The 22,539-nt window shown below is 33.3% G+C and overlaps 1 protein-coding gene and 1 non-coding gene across 3 annotated transcripts in view; one reads left to right on the forward strand and one right to left on the reverse strand.

Moving 5' to 3' along the window:
- The window catches only part of NCAM2 (neural cell adhesion molecule 2), a 496,037-nt gene that overhangs the window by 328,859 nt on the left and 144,639 nt on the right, over window positions 1-22,539 (forward strand). For both annotated transcript variants that reach the window (XM_044379816.3, XM_057306777.1), the window contains exons 7-8: window positions 6,662-6,822; window positions 8,993-9,138. In XM_044379816.3, the coding sequence (XP_044235751.2) occupies window positions 6,662-6,822; window positions 8,993-9,138 (307 nt within the window). The remainder of the gene's footprint in view (window positions 1-6,661; window positions 6,823-8,992; window positions 9,139-22,539) is intronic.
- LOC113257247 (U6 spliceosomal RNA) lies at window positions 10,904-11,006 on the reverse strand. The gene has a single exon (XR_003316893.1). It is a non-coding gene; the product is annotated as a U6 spliceosomal RNA (small nuclear RNA).

Here is a 22,539-nt window from a genome sequence, read left to right on the forward strand (position 1 = left end):
ATGGAGGAGTCTCTAAATATCAAATAAGTCAGCTAGTTGATTAATATTGTTCACATCTTCTATATACTTACTGATTTCACAAATAATGTCTATTTCTGTGCTCTGTTCTATTTTATTCCATGTCTTTTGAAGCTCTGTTATATGTTAAACATTTATCAACATAAGATCAGTATTATAAAAATTATTAAAGAACTTTGTTTAGGATTAAAATGATACCAGATAGAACTTTGAGTCCTTTTTTCTATTTTCAAATTTTATGTTTTTAAGTCCACTAAATTATATTGATATATTTTCAAGTTCATTGATATTTTTCCTTTTGCAATGTTTAATCTGCTGTCAAATCTACCAGGGTAATTTTTCATCATCCTGTTTTTTATCCCTATAAGTTTGATGGAGGACTTTATTTTTGAGGCAAAATTGGTATAAATCATTAATAGCTTCAGGCGCATATCGTAATAATTTGATTTTCATGTACATTACAATGTGATCAGCACAATAAGTCTAGTTACCATCTGTCACCATACAATGGTTTCCCTTCACCGATTTCACCCACCCCCTAACAGCCTTCCCCTTTGACATCCACCAGCCCATTCTTAGTATCAATGAGATTGTGTTCATTCCTTTTGTTTTTTAGGTTCTACATGTAAGCAAAATCATATGGTATCTATCTTTCTCTGACTGACTTATATCACTTAGCATAATACTTTTAGGGTCCACTGATGATTGGGTTGCCTGGGTGGCTCAGCCATTAAGCGTCTGCCTTTGGCTCAGGTCATGATCCCAGGGTCCTGGGATCGAGCCCCGCATCAGCCTCCCTGCTCAGCAGGAAGCCTGCTTCTCCCTCTCACACTCCACTTGCTTGTGTTTCCTCTCTTGCTGAGTCTGTTAAGTAAGTAAATAAAATCTTAATAAAAAAAAATACTTTTAGGGTCCATTTGTGTTGTCAAAAATGACAAGATTTCCTTCTTTTTCTATGGGATTTTTCTAGTTTTCTTCTTGTAATTGATTTCTAGTTTCATATCATTGTGGTCAGAAAAGATGCTTGGTATGATTTCAGTCTTTTTAGTTGTACTGAGACTTGTTTGTAGCCTAATGCCATTTATCCTGGAGAATATTCTGTGTATACTTGAGAAGAATGTGTATTCTGCTTCTTTTCGATAGACTGTACTGTATATGTATCTATTACGTCCATCTGGTCTAATGTGTTGTGTAAGGCCAATGTTCCCTTATTGATTTTCTGTCTGGATGATAGATCTATTGGTGTAAATGAGGTATTAAAGTCCTCTACTACTATTGTATTGCTGTCAATTTCTAACTTCAGGTCTGTTAATACTTGCTATATATATTTAGGTGCTCCTATTTTGGGTGCATAATTATATACAAATGTTATATCCTCTTTTTCGAATGACCCTTTTATCATTACATAATGTCCTTCCTTATGTTTTGTATAGTAGTTTTGTTTTAAAGTCATCATTTTGTCTGAAAGAAGTACAGCTGTGCTAGCTTTGTTTTCATTTTTATTTGCATGGAATTTCTTTTTCTGTCCCTTCACTTTAAATCTCGGTGTGCCCATAGATCTGAAGCGGGTCTCTTATAGGCAACTTATCAATAGGTCTTGTTTTATCCATTCAGCCATTATATGTCTTTTGATTGGAGAACTTAGTCCATTTGCATTTAAAATAATTATTGTTTCCTTTCCTAGGTTGGTTAAGTCATCAGCCATTATTTTTTCAATAAGTTTTCTGTTCCTTTCTCTTTCTGTTCTCCTTCTGGGACCCCATAATGTGAATATTACTCCACTTGATGTCCCATAGGTCCCATAAGCTGTCTTCACTTTTTAAAATTCTTTTTGTTGTTGTTGTTGTTATTGTTGTTGTTATTCCTTTTGGGTGAGCTCCACTGCCCTGTCTTCCAGGTTGCTGATCTGTTCTGCTTCATCAGAACTGTGGTTGAAATTCTTTACTGTATTTTTTTCGGGTTAGTTATTGTATTCTTCAGTTCCATGACTTCTGTTTGATACTTTCTTACATTTTCTGTCTGTTTGATGTTCTCACTGTGTTTGTCCATTCTTCTCCCAATTCAGTGAGCATCTTTATAACCATTACTTTGAACTCTTTGTCAGGTATATTACTTATCTCTATTTCAATAAGGATTTTTTCTTTTCTAAGGTTTTATATTGTGTGTGCTTTTTTTTTTTTTTAGTGTATTCTTGTTTTCTCATTTTGTTTTTCTGTATTTTTTTTTAAGATTTTATTTATTTATTTGACAGAGACAGCCAGCGAGAGAGGGAACACAAGCAGGGGGAGTGGGAGAGGAAGAAGCAGGCTCCTAGCATTGGAGCCTGATGTGGGGCTTGATCCCAGAATGCTGGGACCACGCCCTGAGCCGAAGGCAGACGCTTAACGATTGCACCACCCAGGCGCCCCTGTTTTTCTGTATATTTTTGTTTCTGTGTATTACATGAAACAGCTATCTCTCCCATTCTAAAAGGAGTGACCTTGTGTAGGTGATGAAACTTTTTGTTCAACATGACCCTAGTTCTAGGTTGTCTCTTGAACTTTAAGCTTACCTATGTAGTCTGACTTATTCTTAATAGGGGAGAGCACAAGGGTGGAATGAACAGCTTGCTGCAGTAGGGTCTAGGGAGATGCAGCATGTGGGCAGGGTGAGCCCACTGGCTTCAGAGAGGCTCTGGGGGAGTCCAGAGGGGGCCCAGGACAGGAGTGAGCTCACTGGCAATAGTACGGCCACTGGAGCATGTGGGCAGGGCAAGCCAGGCAGCTGCAGCAGGGCTATAGGAGAGCAGCTGCAGCAGGACTATGTGGGGCAAGCCCTACAATACTAGCAAGATTGAATGAGAATGCAAAAATGGTGCCCACCAGCATCTTCTCTGCTTGAGAAGGTCCTACCAGACTCCTGGGTCTCCAGCACATGCTAATGGATGTCCATTGCATATAGAAAGTTGTTTTCCAAACTACATTTTTTTTGCAGATTCCTGGGGTAAGTCTGTAAGACCTTTAAAAGCAGCCTTTCCATTTCTCACAGCCTTATGGATGTCTGGGGTATAAGCCTTTTTGCTTTGCAGAGTCAGATATTTTGGATGTTCATCTCGCTGGTGTAAATTCCACGGGTTGGAGTGCCTGATATAGGGCACAAACCCCTCACTTCTCAGGGAAAAATGCCAAATTTGTGTGGTCCCTCCAAATTGTGATTTGCTATGTTGAGGGTAGGGATTTTGGTGAGATTATGTCTCTGCCTCTCTTACCTGTCTCAATGTAGCCCTTTTAACTTTTGTTGTGGAGAAGCTCTTAAGCTAGTTTTCCAGTATTTTTCAAGGGGAATTGATCCTTGTGTAGCTGAAGATTTGGTGTGTCCATGGGAGGAGTTGAGTTCAGAGCCTTCCTACGCCACCATCTTGAACTTCCCCTCCATGTACTCAATATTTATTATACATTCTACGATAGAGGGCTTTATCTTTTCTTCCATTCCTCTTACAATGCTCGTATTTTACTTCCTTTGAACATATAGAATATATTCCAATAGTTATTTTAACAATCTTTTCTCCTAATTCTATCATCTGTGTCATTTCTGGATCTTTTAATTGATTAAATTTTCTCTTTGTTGTGTGTCATATTTTCCTGCTTATATGCTATACTGGTGATTTTTGATTGAGTGCCAGGTATTAATGATTTTATGTTTTGGAGTACTGGATATTCTTGTATACTCTTACTCTAGTTTTAGATATAAGAAGTAACTTGGGAAAAGTTTGATCATCTGAGGATTGCTTTTAGGCTCTTCTAGTGGATCCAGAGCAATCTTCATTTTAGGGTTAACTTGATTCCATTACTGAAGTAATATTCTTCTAAGGAGGTGACAATGTTCTGCATTTTAGGTCTTTATACCCTGTATGGTTGAGATGCAAATTATTCCTGGTTCTGGGATTGTTGTTCTTTACTTTTTCCTATGCTGGGAAATCCTTACTGGCAAGCAGTCACTAATCAGTAGTTAGTCAAAGATTGGTTGGGGATGCACTGCAGATCTCTCTACCCTCTTTCTTGTGCAGCTGTCTTTTCTTATATTCTCTGATCCACAAATTCCGGTACCTTAACTTCCTCCAACTGAGAACTCTGCCTGGCTGTGTTTGGGTTCTGCCTCTATGAGCTATATCTTGGAAACTCTCTTCAAGTAGTAGGTTGTGGTGGTCTTTAGAGGTCACTGTCATGAGCTACTTGTTCATTAGTGTTTGAAAACTGTTATTTAATAAGTGTCTATTGTGTGCTGTTTACAGTGGGAGGGTAGATATGGTCCCTGTTACTCCATTATGTTTAAAAGTGGAATTGTGCTCTCTTCTTTATCTCTTCCGCTAATCCCTGATTCTAATCCCTATTTTCTCATGCCTAGAAAAGGGGTACTTAGAGAAGTGGTTTGCATTTTAAAGTATAGGCTTACAGAATTCCATCAGAATTCCTTGGGAGTCTTTTTCAGACACAGCATTCCTCAGAAGTGGACTATGAATAATAACAAGTACATTCTATATCGCAAGTTTATTAGGAGAGTAGTATTAAAGAGTTATTACTTTGGTTACATCTCTTGCTGATATTTTTAAATTGAGCTCTTGAAGGGACCATAGTCTTTACATACTGATTTCCTCTAAATCTCTTCAAGATCTGCCCATCCACTTCAGAGCCCAAATCACAAATGTCTTTTTTTTTCCCATGAAAATTTCCAGAGTATTTCACCCATCTTCTTTTTCCTTCTCTCCTACTATAGTATATCCCTTCTTGCCTCTACCCAGCACACAAAAAGTTATGAATAAATTCATTAATGGGATCTACCTTACCTTCTGTTACTGCTCTTACTGCCGATCGTATTATGAATTCTTCATGATAGGTAACCACGTCTCACTCATTTGCTATACTTCAAACATTTAGCACAATATTCCAAATGAGATAGGGAAATAATTCTCTTTATCAGAAAGAACACTAGAATGTAGTTAATCTGCTGCTTATATTACTGTGTAAATCTAGATTTCTTCATCTGTGAGTTTAAGGGTGGGAAAATCATACTTAAAATTTTAGTTCTCCATTCTGTGAATGAGGGTAGGAGGGAAAATGGACATATGAGCTAATTGTGAGTTTTGAACCAAGTAGAATAAATAAGGAAATTGTCTTATAAGCCATAAATTGCTTAATCTCCTAGTGTGTTATTATTATTATTATTGTTATTCTACAAATTAATACTTTCTACTGACTAGAGTAAAAAATATATTGTATCACTAATTGCTGTGAAAGTTCTAGCTATATGTTATATTCTAGACAAAATTGCTAAAACATCATTTTTAGTTATGTTTTAGATTAATAAAAATATTAAAAAATTATGAAATAGAGCAATATATGTATCATATATATATTAGTATTTTACAAAAGCTACTTTTGCACCCCACTCTTATGCAATTTTTGCACATTTCGTGATATCTTTAGCGATGTCAATAGAAACTGGAAAAACAGATGTTAATGAGTCATAGAGGGATAAGTATTATATTAAGATACGTGCCAATGCTTTCTGGAAAGTGAAACCAGAATTCACTGGAAAGATCATTTAGTGTATTGAAGAAATGTTCTCTTTCATTCTAGGAAATATTTATTATAATCCTTTCAGATTTTTTTTTTTTAATTTAAGCTTGTATGGGCAAATAGATATCCCATCCCTTAAGGACAGATCTTAAACATTTTACATTAGCGGGCCTTACAATCAATTCAATCCTTCAAAATACCATTTTAAGAAAAAGATAGAAGGAAAACTAAAGGAGAAAGAAAAAGAGAAGGAAGAAGAGGAAATGAGGAGAATAAACTAGAATGGAAGGGAATATACAGTAAAAGAAGGTTTCACACGTATTAAGGGGAATTGTAGAAATTATTTAAGATTTAAGTATATTTAAGGTATTTCTTACAGTAAGTTATAGAAAAAGTTTGAAAGACATTTTTATAGATAACAAAAACTAGAAGTGGAGGAGAGTGAAGACTCAGAAAGAACTTGGAAAATATTGCAAATTATTTATGTCTAAGAGGGAACATAACTAAGAAAAGTAGTTTCTTCTCATTCATAAATTAAATCATCCTGTTCAGCATAATTTCTCTAACTGCATTTGCACATGAGTGTTTCATCTTACCCTCTTATTGGTAGTACTTATTTACAATATAAATTGGTAACATAATTTAATTGCATTTACTTTGAAACTTCTTTAAAGAATGTTCCCATAGAAATTCTCTTAAAAGTGTCCTAGGGACCTAGTAAATAAATACGTGTTGACCTCACCAACTTAAAAAGTGTATATGGAATTAAAATCAGCAAAACAAAATTTTTTTGCTAATAAAGTAAAAATTGAACCAATATGCTTTTTCTTTGCCTAAGATCAATGTTAAGATTTCGACATAGCTCAAATGTTATTCTTGTCTCTAAATTCAAAGCAATTTTCAAGTATAATTTTACTATCTAGTAATTGGGTTTTACTGGGCTACTAAAAGTATACTTGTGATTAGAATATAGGTTTGTCTATCCAAACCACGTAATGATTAACAACTACTGATCAAAAAATTGAGTACAATATCCTCTGAGTTATGAAGTCAGATTTATGAAGATCAACCTCTGTTTTCTTCTTTAGGAATGGCAAGTTCATTGAAGAAAATGAGAAGTACATATTGAAAGGAAGCAATACAGAACTCACTGTCAGGAACATAATTAATAGTGATGGGGGTCCTTATATCTGCAGGGCCACAAATAAAGCAGGAGAAGATGAAAAGCAGGCATTTCTCCAGGTCTTTGGTAAGTATTATAGCATAGTGGTTAAAATTATGGTGTCTACAGGGAGGTCTGAGTCAAATTCTACTCTGTCACTTATATGTCACTAACTTTCTAAAATTAAATCTGTTTTCTCATCTGAAATATATTTTAGCATTGCAGCTACCAGATAGAATTATTTTAAGAATTACATGAAATGATACATGTATATTCTTATAAAATATTGGCTGACTGATAACAGAAGATGGAAGAAAATTACTTTAAATTATACATACTGGGATCTGTTATAACTTATAGATAATTTATATTTACATATATATGGGTTGGTCTTCATAAATCTTTAAGTGACACATATTGAGATTTGTTTTACTTTTAATATACTTCAAAACAACACATCTATAAAGCTATAATTAGGAAATATTGACCTGTAACTATAAGAAAATACTCCCCTTTCATTCTATTAAAAGGAAATATAATATAAATATCTTCCATATTTACCAAGAGCCATATTGCCTTCTTTGGGGAGCTTACAGAAAGCAGAGAACTGGTAAGGTGTGTGTGTTTTTGTGTTTTTTGTTTTTAATTGATTTAGCTTCCATTATGTTTGTAAGAAGAAAAGCAATTTAGTGGTGTATTTGGAATATATCATTGTCTTTAAAAAGCATAACACAAAATTATATGCACTAATAACATTTAATGTGTTCTCTCCATTTTTCAAAACACTGTTATCAAAATCCTTTCACAACAAAGAGGGGAGGTGGGAAGAAAGGAAGGAAAATTCTGTGAAGTAAGAAGGACCACAGTTACGTAGAGGAAAGAGTAAATAAATTTAAAACTGTTTGAAATTATGGAAAGCCACTTAACTCATTTTAGCAGTATTCCCCACTTAACAAGATAGTTCTCTTTAGAACCTGCACTAAATAAATATGACTCAGTATAAAAATAAATTAATTAATTACAAACAATAGTTTCTGAGATAATCCCAAAGGGTAGATATTCTCAATTTACATCAAAGAGCTAATATGAAATACTATATAGTCATTTGTTTTTTTTACTAGGGTGGCAGTGAGTGAGATCAAAGAGATAAACAAAAGAAAGATTCTAATATTTTCATCTTTTCAAATGGAAAATACTTCATGATATGCTACGTCACGTTGTAATCACTTTTTTATAATAACACTAAACAAATTTGCATTGTGCTTGAAACAAAATCAAATATATATAGTAGAAATCCAACTAAATCCATTAAAGTCAATGGAGTAAACACTGAGTTGTTAAAAATTATACATGCCATTATTTCCAATATTAGGAACCCAGTTTACTAGGATTAAAAACAAATTATTTATATCCGATGTTTAATTACATTTAAAGATTAAATAAACTGTTACTTTTTTGAAATACCAAGTGCTGGCTTTCATCCTTTTTAAGTTCTACCATGCAAAAATTTAAGAAATGCAGATAATACAGACTTTACAATCATAAAGCTCTGTGGTATCATGTAAATTTGCGGATGAACATAATTTTTAATATAAAGATAATTTAAATTAGTAGACATAATGTTTTTTCTCATTACTGAAGTCATAATTATAAAGAAATGATTAGTTACAATGCCTAAAATATTGTTAAAATAAACTGAAGTAAAAATAAGTCAATTGGAATTATATAAGAAACTAACATATATATATTTACTTCATAAATATTTTAAATATTGTGCATAATTATACTTGCTACATATTCAAGATATAATCATCGTTTTCCTTCTTGGGTGAAATTATTTTTACAGCTTAAGAGATAACCACTAAACAAGCAGATGTCACGCACAAACACACGCACACTCATAAACTTAAGCACCATGTGGCTTTAAAAGAGGAAATTTTAATTTTGTAGGTTTAAGAGAGTAAAAAATAAAGGTCTTTTAAATTACAAAATTTCAAAAGGAATTATAATTTCTATGTTGCCTTCTAAGCCACTTTAAATTATTTTAATGATAATCGATGAGAATTGTTTTCTAAAGCTTTTTTCCTGTACTTTGTGAGTCTCTTGGCATTCCTTTTAAGCAAAGCATGCTGCTGTAAACTGCCACAAATAACTCTATCCTGTACTAATGTGGACTTAAATGCCCACTGTGGCTTTTAAGTCTGAATGGTAATATTTTCCTCCCATACAGATTGAGTAATGTATATATTCTTTACAGTACAGCCTCACATAATACAGCTTAAAAATGAGACTACGTATGAGAATGGTGAAGTCACACTTATATGTGAAGCAGAAGGCGAGCCTATTCCAGAAATCACTTGGAAAAGAGCAGTAGATGGCATCACATTTTCTGAAGGCGATAAGGTAATAGGAACTCAATATATAGTGATTTTCAATACCATTGTATTTTCAGAGTTTTGCATGTTATGAAATCTCTCATTGGATTCCAGTTTACCAAGTAATTTGTAGAAATGCAAGAAATGGTTTAAATTTTAAAAAGGTAACTCTACCACAGTCAGCCTAAAAAAAGTGGAGGAGATAAAAACGAAAGTGTGATATTTAAATATGTTTTTCATTAAGCCACAAATCTTAGTTTGTTGATATTCTTTTATTTGCTTGCATGGACTTTTGGCATACATTGAATCTATAAATTTTGTTATTGCAATTTTAGCCCTCCTCCACCTCATGCTGTGAAAATGAAAGTCATTCCAATTCACCAGATTCTGCTGTCACCATTAACTCTTCACTCTTTAGAATTGTCTTTGTGCAGTGGAAGTCCAGTTAGGTTTTTGCTTTCATGTAATTTAGAATCTAATAAAGAGAAATAAGCACAAATACAACAAAATGCAGCATTTTGGCAGTTGTCATTCCCATGTAAATTGGTGACCTGTCACCATAATGCATTCAAATTACTAAGAAATTAATTAATAGATGTTCATTATTGTTATTTTTCATAGTTCATATAAAACTCCAAAGTATGGACAAAAGTGAAACAGAAAGGAAAAGATAGTGAATTAGTGATATGATGAATTGACATTTCACACGTGTAAAAGAGGGAAGATTAAGCTAAGAGGTCTCTCTTACAGAACCCTTAATATTAAAGACAAACCCCTTTAAACCTTTCATTAACTTAAATCGAGTTCTGCAAAAGACAGTGATTTCTACAATGTAAGTACCTTTGACTTATCAACATTGATAGCAGAAAAATTTGAAACCAATTTATCTGGAAGACATTTTCTATCACTCCAACTCATCATGTAGTTTTGAAAATGCTAACTCCATAAATTGACAAAACAGCCATCTCCCTGCCTATTAACTATTTATTCTTTGCAAGAATTGTATTCACATATATATATGTATATACGTAGGTATCATACATATATATATAAGATATACATGATATGTATTCATTTATATATATATATATATATATATCACACTTCTTTGCCTCATTTCCTCCATATGATGGCATTTTTAAGAGTTTATCTTTTTTGGTAATAGTTATACTATTTTGATATGCTTATTTTTATATACAAATTGAAAATCAGATTTATAAAATATCTTCTGGCAACCCAGAGAAACCATACAGACTTTGCTTTAACATTTTCTTAACAGAAAATCACAGATATTATTTAGACACAGTTGTCAAATCTGAAAGGAGTTATATTTCCATAAAATTATTTTAAATTATAGAAAAAAAACAATTAGAGGGGTGCATGGGTGGTTCATTTGGTTAAGCGTCTGCCTTTGGCTCAGGTCATGATCCTGGAGTCCCAGGATGTAGCCCCATGTCAAGCTCCCCGTTCAGCAGGGAGTCTGCTTCTGCCTCTCCTGCTCCCCCTGCTTGTGCTCTTTCTCTCTCTCTCTCTGTCAAATAAATAAATAAAATCTTTAAACAAAACAAAACAAATAAAAAACAATTAGATATTAAAAACTGTAGGTAATTTCTTTAGACAAGATCACTCAAAAATAATAATTTTCATGTCTGTAAACCCTTATTAATTATACCTTCATATTCCTAACTCATGCTTTCATTATATTCTTGTCCACTGTAAAATTCCTAAAAGTTCTCATCTTTTTTTTTCATTAGTAGCTGTTAATTGATTAATGATTTGATATAAAGTTATTTAAAAATATGGAATGCTTCACAAATTTGCCTGTCGTCCTTACTCAAGGGCCATAATAATCTTCTCTGTATCATTCCAATTTTAGTCTATGTGCTGCTGAAGCAAGCAAGCCAGCACCTAAACCTTCTCATCTTAAAGATAGTGTTTGCTCTTCATTTAATAGATGTTTCCTTATGTGTATACCAAATATGAGAGACAGATTATATTTGGTTATTTTATCATGAAAAGTTGTCAAATAACCAAAAGGCTGGGATATTTTTTTCTACACTGTAAACCCCAGATCACCCAAAACTATATTATAGCAATTTCTTCTCTAGTAGTTATGAAGAATAATAACTAGCTTTGCTTGAATAGAACTTTCTCTATTAAAATACTTATCTTTTTTTTTTTTTTGGTTTATTTGCTAGAAAACAATTATAGAAACCCATATATGCTTTTGTTTTTTCAAATGTAACTTTTATCCAGTGGATAAAGAAATTAAAGTTATTCACTTTCTATCATGACATTTCTCCAAAATTATTTTAAGATATCATATCTTATTTTTTGCATAGTAAGCCTCATTTCTCCTAACATGACTAGTTTCTTCAACAGCCAAAATTCAAAAACGGAATGGTTGACCTGAGCTTTGAAACAAGACATATCTAGTTTGAATCTCAACTCTGCCATTTGGCAATATTATCTGAACTCTTATTAATAGGAGTTTCTTCATCTTTAAAATGTGGATAATAGGGACGCCTGGGTAGCGCAGTCGTTAGGTGTCTGCCTTCGACTCAGGGCGTGATCCTGGCGTTGCGGGAACGAGTCCCACATGGGGCTCCTTGGCTGGGAGCCTGCTTCTTCCTCTCCCTCTCCCCTGGTGTGTTCCCTCTCTCGCTGGCTGTCTCTCTGTCACATAAATAAATAAAATCTTTAAAAAAAATAAAAATAAAAAAATAAAATGTGGATAATAATATTTAGTTCCCTTAAAGGTATAAGAAATCTGAGTATACCAAACTCTTTACATTTTGTAAATATTCAGTATGTTTATTTTTTCTTTTTGTATTACTTGCTCATTTTACACAATTTTCAAGGCATAGTTTATCTTATTTCTGTTATTCTGAATAAATTCTAGTTGTTACTGGCTCCATAAAATCTGGTACCTAAGATTTGATTAAACGCTATCACAGAGTATATTCAGATCATTTTCTCTTGTCATGGAAAGCATGAGATTGTACTTTCCACAAGAATCACTTGGAAAGCTTGTTAAAGTGCACTTTCTAGAACCCCACTCCTCAAGGTTGATTTAGTATGTTTAACACAGGACCTAGAAGTACATATTTAATAAACTCATAAGGTTGGTATCATATGGAGTGACTTCAGGCCATAATCTGGAAGACAATTGTCTAAGTCACATGAAATTTAACAGCTAATCCTGTCAACAGAAAAATGCTCTTAACGCATTACTTGGCACCTGATAGGGACTTGGGAAATACAGAACAAAACAAATCAAAACTTCCCATCATGCATACACTATCAAAAAGTTTGATGAAACTGCTCATTGTGTAAGTCATAGACAGTGAAACAGCATCAACGCAATGTGGCTCATACTAATGACTTCATCCAAAAATATGACAGTGCACTTAGCAAATATGTTCAACAGTGTAGATTTTCAAAGGATGGGGTCTCAATTAATAGTATCTCCTTTCCTTCCCTAAATACTCAATCACCAGAGAAGACAAAAGAAATAAAAGGGAATTAGGTGGCTTAAATCTGCAGGTAGGTGAATGTTCTTAAACCATGCTAGAGAACTAGACAGACTTACCCAGCACAGTCCTGAGTAGCATTAGACCTTGTAGCCCCCCCACTGTGGGAGACTAGATATCACTGCCAAGGTTACCATCATGGCCGAGGGCAAGGGAGAACCTGTGGTCTCTACAGGATGCTTCTTTTTGAAAATAAAAAAAAAAAAAAAGAGAGTAGCTAGGAAAAGTATATTCAGTATGATGCCCACACAGTTACCAATCAAACATCTGCCTGGTTCTCATGGGGAAGAGTAATTAAGGAGTTGGAAAGTCCAGAACTGGTACGTTCACAGAGCTCCCTTCCCATGGAATAAATGTTAGGAGTCCATGAGAAGTGTTCACTGCCTGACAAATTTTATGTTATTAACATCTTAATAAGCACTGTATATACGTTGTTGCAATTTAACTTCTGGTATTCTTACTGTATGGTAAATGACCCCAAAACATAGTGGAACAGAACAACCATTTTCTTTTGCTCATGATTTTGTGGATCACGAATTTGAGAGAAGCTCAGCGAAGTGGACATCACGAGGCACCTCAAATGTGGTCACATGTATATGTTTTCTGTATCTATAGTTTGTAGAAGAATTGAACTACATATATTAGTATACCATAAAATATCCTTGCATAATACAGCATCCTTCAGAAATGACAACAAAAAATATGGTGCTTAAATACAGAGTTCTTTTAAACTCACAACTATTTCATCTAATCCACTTTAATGCATCTTATCTACATTTAAAATAGTATATGTGATTTTTACAACTTCAGATAATTTCAAAAATATGTGTAGAATGTAAGAAAAAGAGTATTCACTTGCTTTAAAAATCTTTTCTTAATATTCGTTATTTCAGAATAACGTTTTTTTCATCATTTTTATTGTTAAAGAAATTTCACAGTTTTCACTAACTTTTAGTTACCCATTTATTGAAAATTTCTAGATACTTTACTTTAGTGCAACTTAAGTATTATTTATGATTTTCTATAAAAATATTGATTTACCAGGGTTACGCAGAAATTCATTACACTGACAGCTTAATATTAGCACATTATTTTGGAGTCATTTGAGGTACATTTGTTTATAAAAATCAGAAATCCCTAGCCTTTTCATTTAATAGATACTATACACATAATCTTAATAATATTTAAATGTATATAACAAAGTTTAGGACAAAACCAAAGCTATTGTTGTAGAATATAAAACAGCCATGAATTAAAACTTATAAATTGTTTTGTAATTTATAAACTAAGCAATTTAATTTTTTTATATTAAAATCTTTATTTTTAAAATAAAACCATGCTTCTTTCATACAGTTAATCTATGGATTATGTAAGATTATGTTTTTACAGTGTTTGACAGAGACCCTGGCATTAATACCTGTCATCTATTTTGAACCAATTTCTTTACATCATTCCTTCTTATCATTCTTATTAACCAATAAATGTTAGTATAAATAAGATTATAGGTATTGATGAATAGTAGGGAAGTCATGCAAAATGTCGCACAAATCAAAGTTAATCTTAATTTTGTCACTTTGGTGAGTCATTCACTATATTACTTCTTATAGCCGACCTCAGTCTTTGCATGTCTAAATCAAGATAATAAGATATCCCTGTAAAAGTTTCTGAAGGTGAAATGAAAGTCCACATAACAACATCCCAGACACAAATCAAACATCTTAAAAGTGTTAGTTTCTCTTGTCCTTGGAGGTATCCAGTCTTCAGATATTTTATGCATGGGGAAATGATCATATTAATTCCCTGTTAATGACTGCTGTCACAAAGGGAACCAGATTAAAAAAAATTGTGTGAGCATGGTTATATGTCCTATGAAAATCACAAGAACAGTAGAATGGTGTTATAGCTGTTATAGATTGTGCTTCTGTGACATAGCTATCTGTAGAAATTTACTATAAAATCATCTCTAGCAGTATCAATTCCAAATCTTGTAACTATATATCACAACCCTCATGGAAATTGACAATGTCCAGAATCTGCATTTGAATATTCATCTCACTCACAGTATGTTTGATGTCAATCTCCATCCTTACAGGGAAGCATAGATGAGGGCTCAAACTTCCTATGTTGGGTGAGGATAGATTCTCATGCTACAGAAAGGCTGGTCCTTCTTCTCATGAGACACAAAATACCACAGATTTCTTTCTGCTGTCTCGGGTCTCTCTTCTTCCCCAACCCCAAATTTTCCTCTCTAGGAAGTGATTCATGATTTGCCTTCTTTTGGGCCCATGTAGACCTCCCACATTACATAATGATAAATATTGATTCTAAATAGACTCTTTCACATTGTAAGAAAGACTAAACAGATCATTAAAATGGGAAGGAAAAAAAAATGGTGCACTCCACAAAGGAAGATTACTCAATAGTGCCTTGTCCATAAATTTTCAAAATAGGATTTTATAGTCATCTGATAAATCTGGTGTCTTTTAAACATATTTAAAGAAATATTATTACTTGTTATTTTGAGAGTAAATGGAAGTAAAAAGATCTCCATGGAGCAATTTTACTTCTAGAATTCTTACAAAATGGTAAACATAACAGCATGCAAACCCGCCTATGTGAATAGAATGTTTTATATAATAATTATAAAGTGTTTATAATATTGTCTAGGAGATGACATCTCACATGTGCCACTTATCTACTCTTAAGATACAGAATCTATAATTATTTTATTTCTGGTATACTTGTCCTGCATAGTAAATTATAGGCCTTCCTCTACTAGAAATTAATCCCACCCTACATTGAATAAGATGTATTTGAAATGTATAGCAGTAAGTTATAACTGTCTTAAAGCAGAATTTCTCAAACTTCAGTCATTTGACAGCTTCATCTCTCTTTTTCTTTTTCTTATTTAAATTCAATTAGCCAACATATAGGACATCATTAGTTTTTGCTGTAGTGTTCAAATGATTCATCAGTTGCATATAACACCCAGTGCTCATCACATCACATGCTCTCCTTAATGCCTATCACCCAGTTACCCCATCCCCTTTCCCATCTCCCCTCCAACAACCCTCAGTTTCCCCGAGTCAAGAGTCTGTCATGGTTTGTCTCCCTCTCCGATTTCTTCCCATTCAGTTTTTCTCCTTTCCCCTATAATCCTCTGTGCTGTTTCTTATATTCCACATAAATAGTGAAACCATTTAATAATTGTCTTTCTCTGATTGACTTCATCTCTTTTGTATTCAGGTGCTGCCTGACTGTTACACACTTAATTTTTTTTTCTTTAAATTGAATTAGTTTTTCATTTATTCTAATCCTACCCAAAAGTATCAGTGGAATCAAAATTATGGGGGGCGCCTGGATGGCGCAGTCGTTAAGCGTCTGCCTTCGGCTCAGGGCGTGATCCCGGCGTTCTGGGATCGAGCCCCACATCAGGCTCCTCTGCTAGGAGCCTGCTTCTTCCTCTCCCACTGCCCCTGCTTGTGTTCCCTCTCTGACTGGCTGTCTCTCTCTGTCAAATAAATAAGTAAAATATTTTTTTAAAAGTATGAATATACACTAGTTATACTTTTAAATATCATTAAATAAATATAAAACTATAAAATAAAAATTGCTTTTCAAATTCATACTAAACCTAACATGTGTACCTTCACTGGTACACAGACCATACTTTTAAGATAACTGCTTTTGTGTCAAACATAGTTTGAATTATCATGATATAAAGTTTAGTTATGAAATTTTGGGGAGTGGAGCACATTCAAACATATTCTGATTAGGACAGAAATCCATTCTCTGTCCTCCTATTGATGGGACCAAGCACTTCACTCCAGTAAATAAATATGCTTCATTATTAATTAAAGGCTAAAGAGATTACAAATCATAGTAACAGAAACTCATTTAGTTTTAGTCCTTAATAACAAGTGGTCCTTTCAAAATGATGCCAATAAACTCAATACATAAAGCGGAGCGGTTAACCTCAAAAACAATTTCTTCCTATTTTTGCTGAAGTGAAACATCAAATTCTAGTAGTGGCCTAAGTTTAGATCAATTCAAAACTTTGTGATTAAAATAATAGGATTTTCTGTCCTTTTACATTCATTTTGAAAAACATGTCCGTGTCCAAGAGAGCAACCTGATTCTACATTAACTTTCATATTTTAAGTCCATATTGCTTTTTGTTACTTCACATAGATGTATTTAAACTGAAATTTGAGATTAAAACGAATTACTAAGCATGAATAGTTTAACATTTAGTTTTACACTTACGTACAAGTCATAGTTGTAATGAAATGTTCCTTTCTATTTTAATAGTGTAGAAATGGTGAACAATTTTCCTGCATGTGTTTAGGCACCGTGATCTGGACGATACTTACAATGCTCTTGCAGACTAAAATACCAAGTCAAAGGGGTTTCTGGCAATAATATAGATAAGCAGTTCTTTCATACAACTACTGGAACAAAATATGATGTTCCAAATTTTATAACAATTTAAATATCTCAGCATATATTTATTATTACATGACTGCATTCATTATTATATTATTGTTTTATGTTTTAGGATATTAGTCCTTATTGTCCATGTACAGCTTTGGACCTCAGGTAACTTCCTATTTTAAAAAATGATTTATTTAAATCCCTTTTAATAAAAGGCAGAAGGCAATGGAGTGAATGTTTCACATCACATGAAAAGCTACACTGAAAATTCTTAGATCTTTTATATTTAGAATGTGAAGATTACATTAACCTTTTCTTGTGTTTCTCTTTTTTTTAACTCCAAAGCAAATATGACTTCTTGAAAAGATAAATTTCATAAAATGGAAGCAGTAAAATAATCTTTAAAGTGATAGGATTTTATATGACTAATGTTTTCTTTATCACTTACCCAAATTCATTTAACAACTATCAACAAATACTACTGAGAGCTGTTATGTGTGCATGAACTTTGCGAGGCACAAAGAATGCTGCAGTGAAAAAAGTTTCCTGCTTTCTGGTGCATACAACTTAGGAGGGGAGATGGAATCAAAGAATACTTAAAATCAGTAGTCTTTTCCTTATGAATATGCAATTTTGAATTATGCAACTTTCACATCCAAAATACCAATTTTGAGTATGTAAGTGAACTTTTACAAGACTACAGATATAGCTTTGGCATATTTTTCTGTGCTATCACAGACCCGCTTCAGCTTGTCCTTCTGACGGGTCTGTGTATTCATGCAGGTTGGAAAGTAGGTCTGCTTTTATCAGAATATCTCCACTTAGTTTGCTCCAGGCTGATAAAAATTGCTTAGACTCTGATTTAAAAACAAAAACAAAAGTAGTGGTAAAATTGGCAGCACCTTTTATGATAATGAAAAATATAAGATTTTCAACTTCTTTTTCCTCTTTAAATAGAAATTAACAAAATGAGATCAACAAATCCACAATTTTTGATTTAAAAAGGAGAGACTGTAGAGCTTCAAATATCTGCACTTTATTGTAAATGCTCTGGTGAAATGAAAAACTAAAATATGATGGCATATTTATAGCATCATCTTTAGGTATGAAGGACCTAAGTATATAAGTATCTTTTATACATCTTTTAAGTAGCTGTACTTCTGGGCAAATTTTTTACAGCTGTATTTTTATCACTTTTATGATGAATTTTATTTAGACCTTTTTACCAAGCCTAGAAAATGCATTTTGGTATGAAATTATGGACAATTCTGAGTGCCTGATTCTAAGACCAATAAAACAAAATGAAAACAGGAACAGAGGTCAAGGTGAGGAGTATAATGTAAAAAAAAAATAAGCAAATAAAATTAATAAAATGTTTTAGTAAATAATTGAAAGAGCAGTGATGATATATTTGTTCAAATATTTTGAAGACTTCCATACACATAGGTGAGCTAGCCATGCGCTTAGTGTGGGTAATCAGATGACAGAAGAGGGGGAGCTGTAAAAAGGCATAGACTTTCCATGAATCAGGGATTACAGACAATGAACTTATTAAATTTCAAATGAGAGAATGCTCAGTCTCTTGAGTTTCTCTAGCGTAATTTGCAAAATCATCAGTGTCTGAAAGGAAATCCTTTCATTTGATGTGACCTTGCCTTTGAAGATCTCCGAGAGTTACCGGTAGAGTAAGATACATAAAATGAATCATTTGCATAACCCGTGGGTTCCTAACCATGTTAGTTTTGGTATTCCCCGTTCATATTAAATACAGTCTAATGAATTAGTGTTATGTTGTAGTTATAACATGGATTCTTTATAGCAATTCCTAGATTTGTCATTTACCTGCTCTCTCCCATCAGGTAAATTGCCTTATTTTTCAAAGCTACCGTTCCATCGTTTATACAATAAGTCCCCATTAACCTCTACCATTTCCTTATTCTATAAATCTCTTTATCAATTCAGTAGATAATCACACATTTTAATATACAGTTTTTATTCCAATGCTAAGCCCTTTTAAAAATTATTTACTGGGGCGCCTGGGTGGCACAGCAGTTAAGCGTCTGCCTTTGGCTCAGGGCGTGATCCCGGCGTTATGGGATCGAGCCCCACATCAGGCTCCTCCGCTATGAGCCTGCTTCTTCCTCTCCCACTCCCCATGCTTGTGTTCCCTCTCTCGCTGGCTGTCTCTATCTCTGTCAAATAAATAAATAAAATCTTTAAAAAAAATTAAAATTAAAATTAAAAATAAAAATTATTTACTAATTTTCAGTTCATGATTTTCTAATGGCTTAGTATAGTGAGGCAGTGTATTTGCAATCTCTTTCTTCTATAAAGCTTTTCCATACAACTCAATTATAAGGAAAGTTAAGACTACTTGGTAATATCTTTACATTGGAAAGAAAAAGTCAATTTCTGATTGTAGAGAAGAATGCCAAAGAACATACTCCTGGCACCTGTAGATTTTAATGCCTGCATTTTTTTTTTCCCTTTGTAGAGATAATGGGCTTTTCTGAAGGATTTTGTATTTGAATGACATTTTTAAGGTCCTCCTAATGCATTTTTTCATACTAGTGCTCTGAGAGCAATATTATAGGTCCCTGCTGGGCAATAGGCAAAATGGATACTTCTATTCCCCATCTGATGTAGGTGGTAGAGTGTAATTAGGCAGGTTGGAAATCTTCCTGGATGCTACTGAGCTTGCTGAGAGGTGGGTTTTCAATCATTTACAGCTTCCTGAAATTTCTTTTTCAGCCCACAGCTTGAATAACAATTATCAAAGAAGTCAAGTCATAAGTTCAACATATCCTTTTAAAAACTACTTTTGAGAAAATTCTGTGAAATATTTCAAAAATAAAAATGTCATTGTTCTTTTAAAAAACATTATTTATTAATGAATTATTATTTTTAAATGTGTTATAAGAATTTCTACTTGAAAGAAACCATCATTAGGTTTGTAAGATGATATAACAGTAGTTCACAATTTTACAGGAATTGTTTTGGAGGAAAGTGTTATTTATATACTGAAAGTGATTTTACTATGACTTTGTCACAGAAAATATTTTTTCTTGTAAATACTGTATCCTACATAGACTTCAACTGATACTTATTTCTTCTTATGAAGCAATCTGGTCCTATACCTGAAAAAATATAAAATCACGTAGCTATAAGGAAATATGGAGATGTCGGGGAATATTAACAGACTTAAAATTAAATTTTCTGGTATTTTCTGGTATTTGTAACTTCGATATTTTCAGAATAATATTAACTAAATTCAGGAAACAAGATGAAGTGAATTCATATAAATGCATGACAGCTATGCAGTCGTTTGGGTATAATTTAAAATAGTATGTATGAAAAATAAACTCAAATTACTATATAATAGACACAGCATATCTGTGAAAATATTTAAGCAAACATCTAAAAACAGCTTGCATAAAAATAATACATCTAATGTATTTCATTGTCAACTTTAAGCATGTGACAGAAACAGGTGTGTAAAAGAATGTTAGTTACAGAATAATTAATGAATAAAATTGAATACATTTTAATGAAAATCACCTTAGCTTAGTTACGGCAATGCCTTCATTGTGCTTAACTCAGAGGTTAACAGATAATAATTTAAATGATATATTAAACAAAGATTTTCAATAATAACTATTCTGCCATCTACTGAACAGTTGTGTTTATGATGGGAGTTGTGGGTGGGGCAAAAAAGTTTTAGATGTAAACCAGCCTTGGCTATAATGTTGCATTGTCATGATCTGCATCTTGGAGCAGCATCATTACTGTTGCTTTGTAATCCACAGAAAGATCCTATCTAGCTTTCTAAATCTCGTATTCTCAGATGCCAGATTATTTTTAGATGCATATTTAATAGGGCATCTACTTATAAGGAAAATGTATTTATACTCTATCAAATATGCAGAAGCAATATAATTCTAATATTTGTGGATTCTACCATTTTTTCCCCTGACCTAGACCACCCATCTTGCTCACCTCTTTTAATTCCCCGTACTAAATTTCATTGTCTGTTATTATCAGACATCATATACCTCATATGTACTCCTCAATCTTTTTTGACTTCATGAAGTGTTTCTGGCACACCACCACTCATGGTTTAATTAATCTCCACACCTATTCCACACGTGTTAGGACAGCTGAGCTTACCTGGAGGAAAAGCCTGTAATCATACTGAATGGTCTCTCTTTAAAGTTGTGTGTGTTCTTTGTGTTGGGTACCATTCATCCCACATTTCCCTGGCCCATTCTCTTGGCCAGTTTTATATAACCACCTTATGCATTTGCTCCATCCTCAAATTTGCAAATTTGCAAATTTCCTCTATCCCCAAAATTTTGCTGATGATCTGCTTTCTCTTTTACTAAGAAAATGCACAAAGAACATTTTTAAAAATGCCTACTACCACATCTACACTCATACATAACTGAACCTATGTGTTACCATGAGTGAAATGTTTGAGTTTTTCTGTGGATCCTAGTAGTACCCTTTCTAACATTTTGTGGATATCAGTCCAGTAACTCAGATCCCTATTCTCAGCAATATTTTTATTCAGTACCTTATTTATCATTCTTGTCAACACTCAAAAATATTATTTTTCTTTCATGTATATATTATATATAACATATACATTTTATATGTATATCTGTAACATACACATACCTACTACACATACACGTGTATATATGTGTGTGTATAGCAGATAGATAGATAGATAGATAGATAGATAGATAGATAGATAGATAGAAAGATAGATAAGCTCATGGCCTCTACATACCATCTGATTCTCCATCCTCTATATTCACAGCAAAATCCCTTGAAATGTTGTTTAACCTTGCTCTAATTTTCTTTCTCCAGTTATTTCCTGAATACCAACTTTGATCATATCACTGCATTGAAGCTCTCTGACAGGTTTACCAGTAACTTTCATCTTCTTAAACTTAATGGCAAATTATCAGTCCTCATTTCTTTTTTCCTGCCTTCTCCTCATTTTCATTCTGCCAATGAAATTATCTCTTTTGCTTAAAGCATGTTCTTTGGCTTGCAGTATGCTCCTGGCTTTTCTTTTGCCACACTTCTCACTCCTTGCAGTACCCTTTGATCAGTCTTTGCCTTCTAATTGACCTCTAAGTGATGGAAGGCCCCAGTTTGGGGCCCATTCTTGAGTTCCTTTCTCTATGCTTAGTCCCTTGATTTATTCGTCTAGTCTCATGGCTTTCATTATCACTTGGATCCATTAAACTCTAAATCTCAACCAATGGACCCCTTCACTGAACTTTAGTCTTCTATATCCAAAGGTATATCAGACAACTTCATTCGGATATTAAATAAATAGCTTTAAGTGAAAATATCTGGTACAATTCTGTACATTATCTTCATATTTGCTTCTTTCTCAGTCATCCCACCTCATTAAATAGTGACTCTTTCCTTGCAGTTATATAGACTGA

The sequence above is a fragment of the Ursus arctos genome, unplaced genomic scaffold (genome assembly GCF_023065955.2).
Source record: "Ursus arctos isolate Adak ecotype North America unplaced genomic scaffold, UrsArc2.0 scaffold_4, whole genome shotgun sequence".
NCBI lineage: Eukaryota > Metazoa > Chordata > Mammalia > Carnivora > Ursidae > Ursus > Ursus arctos.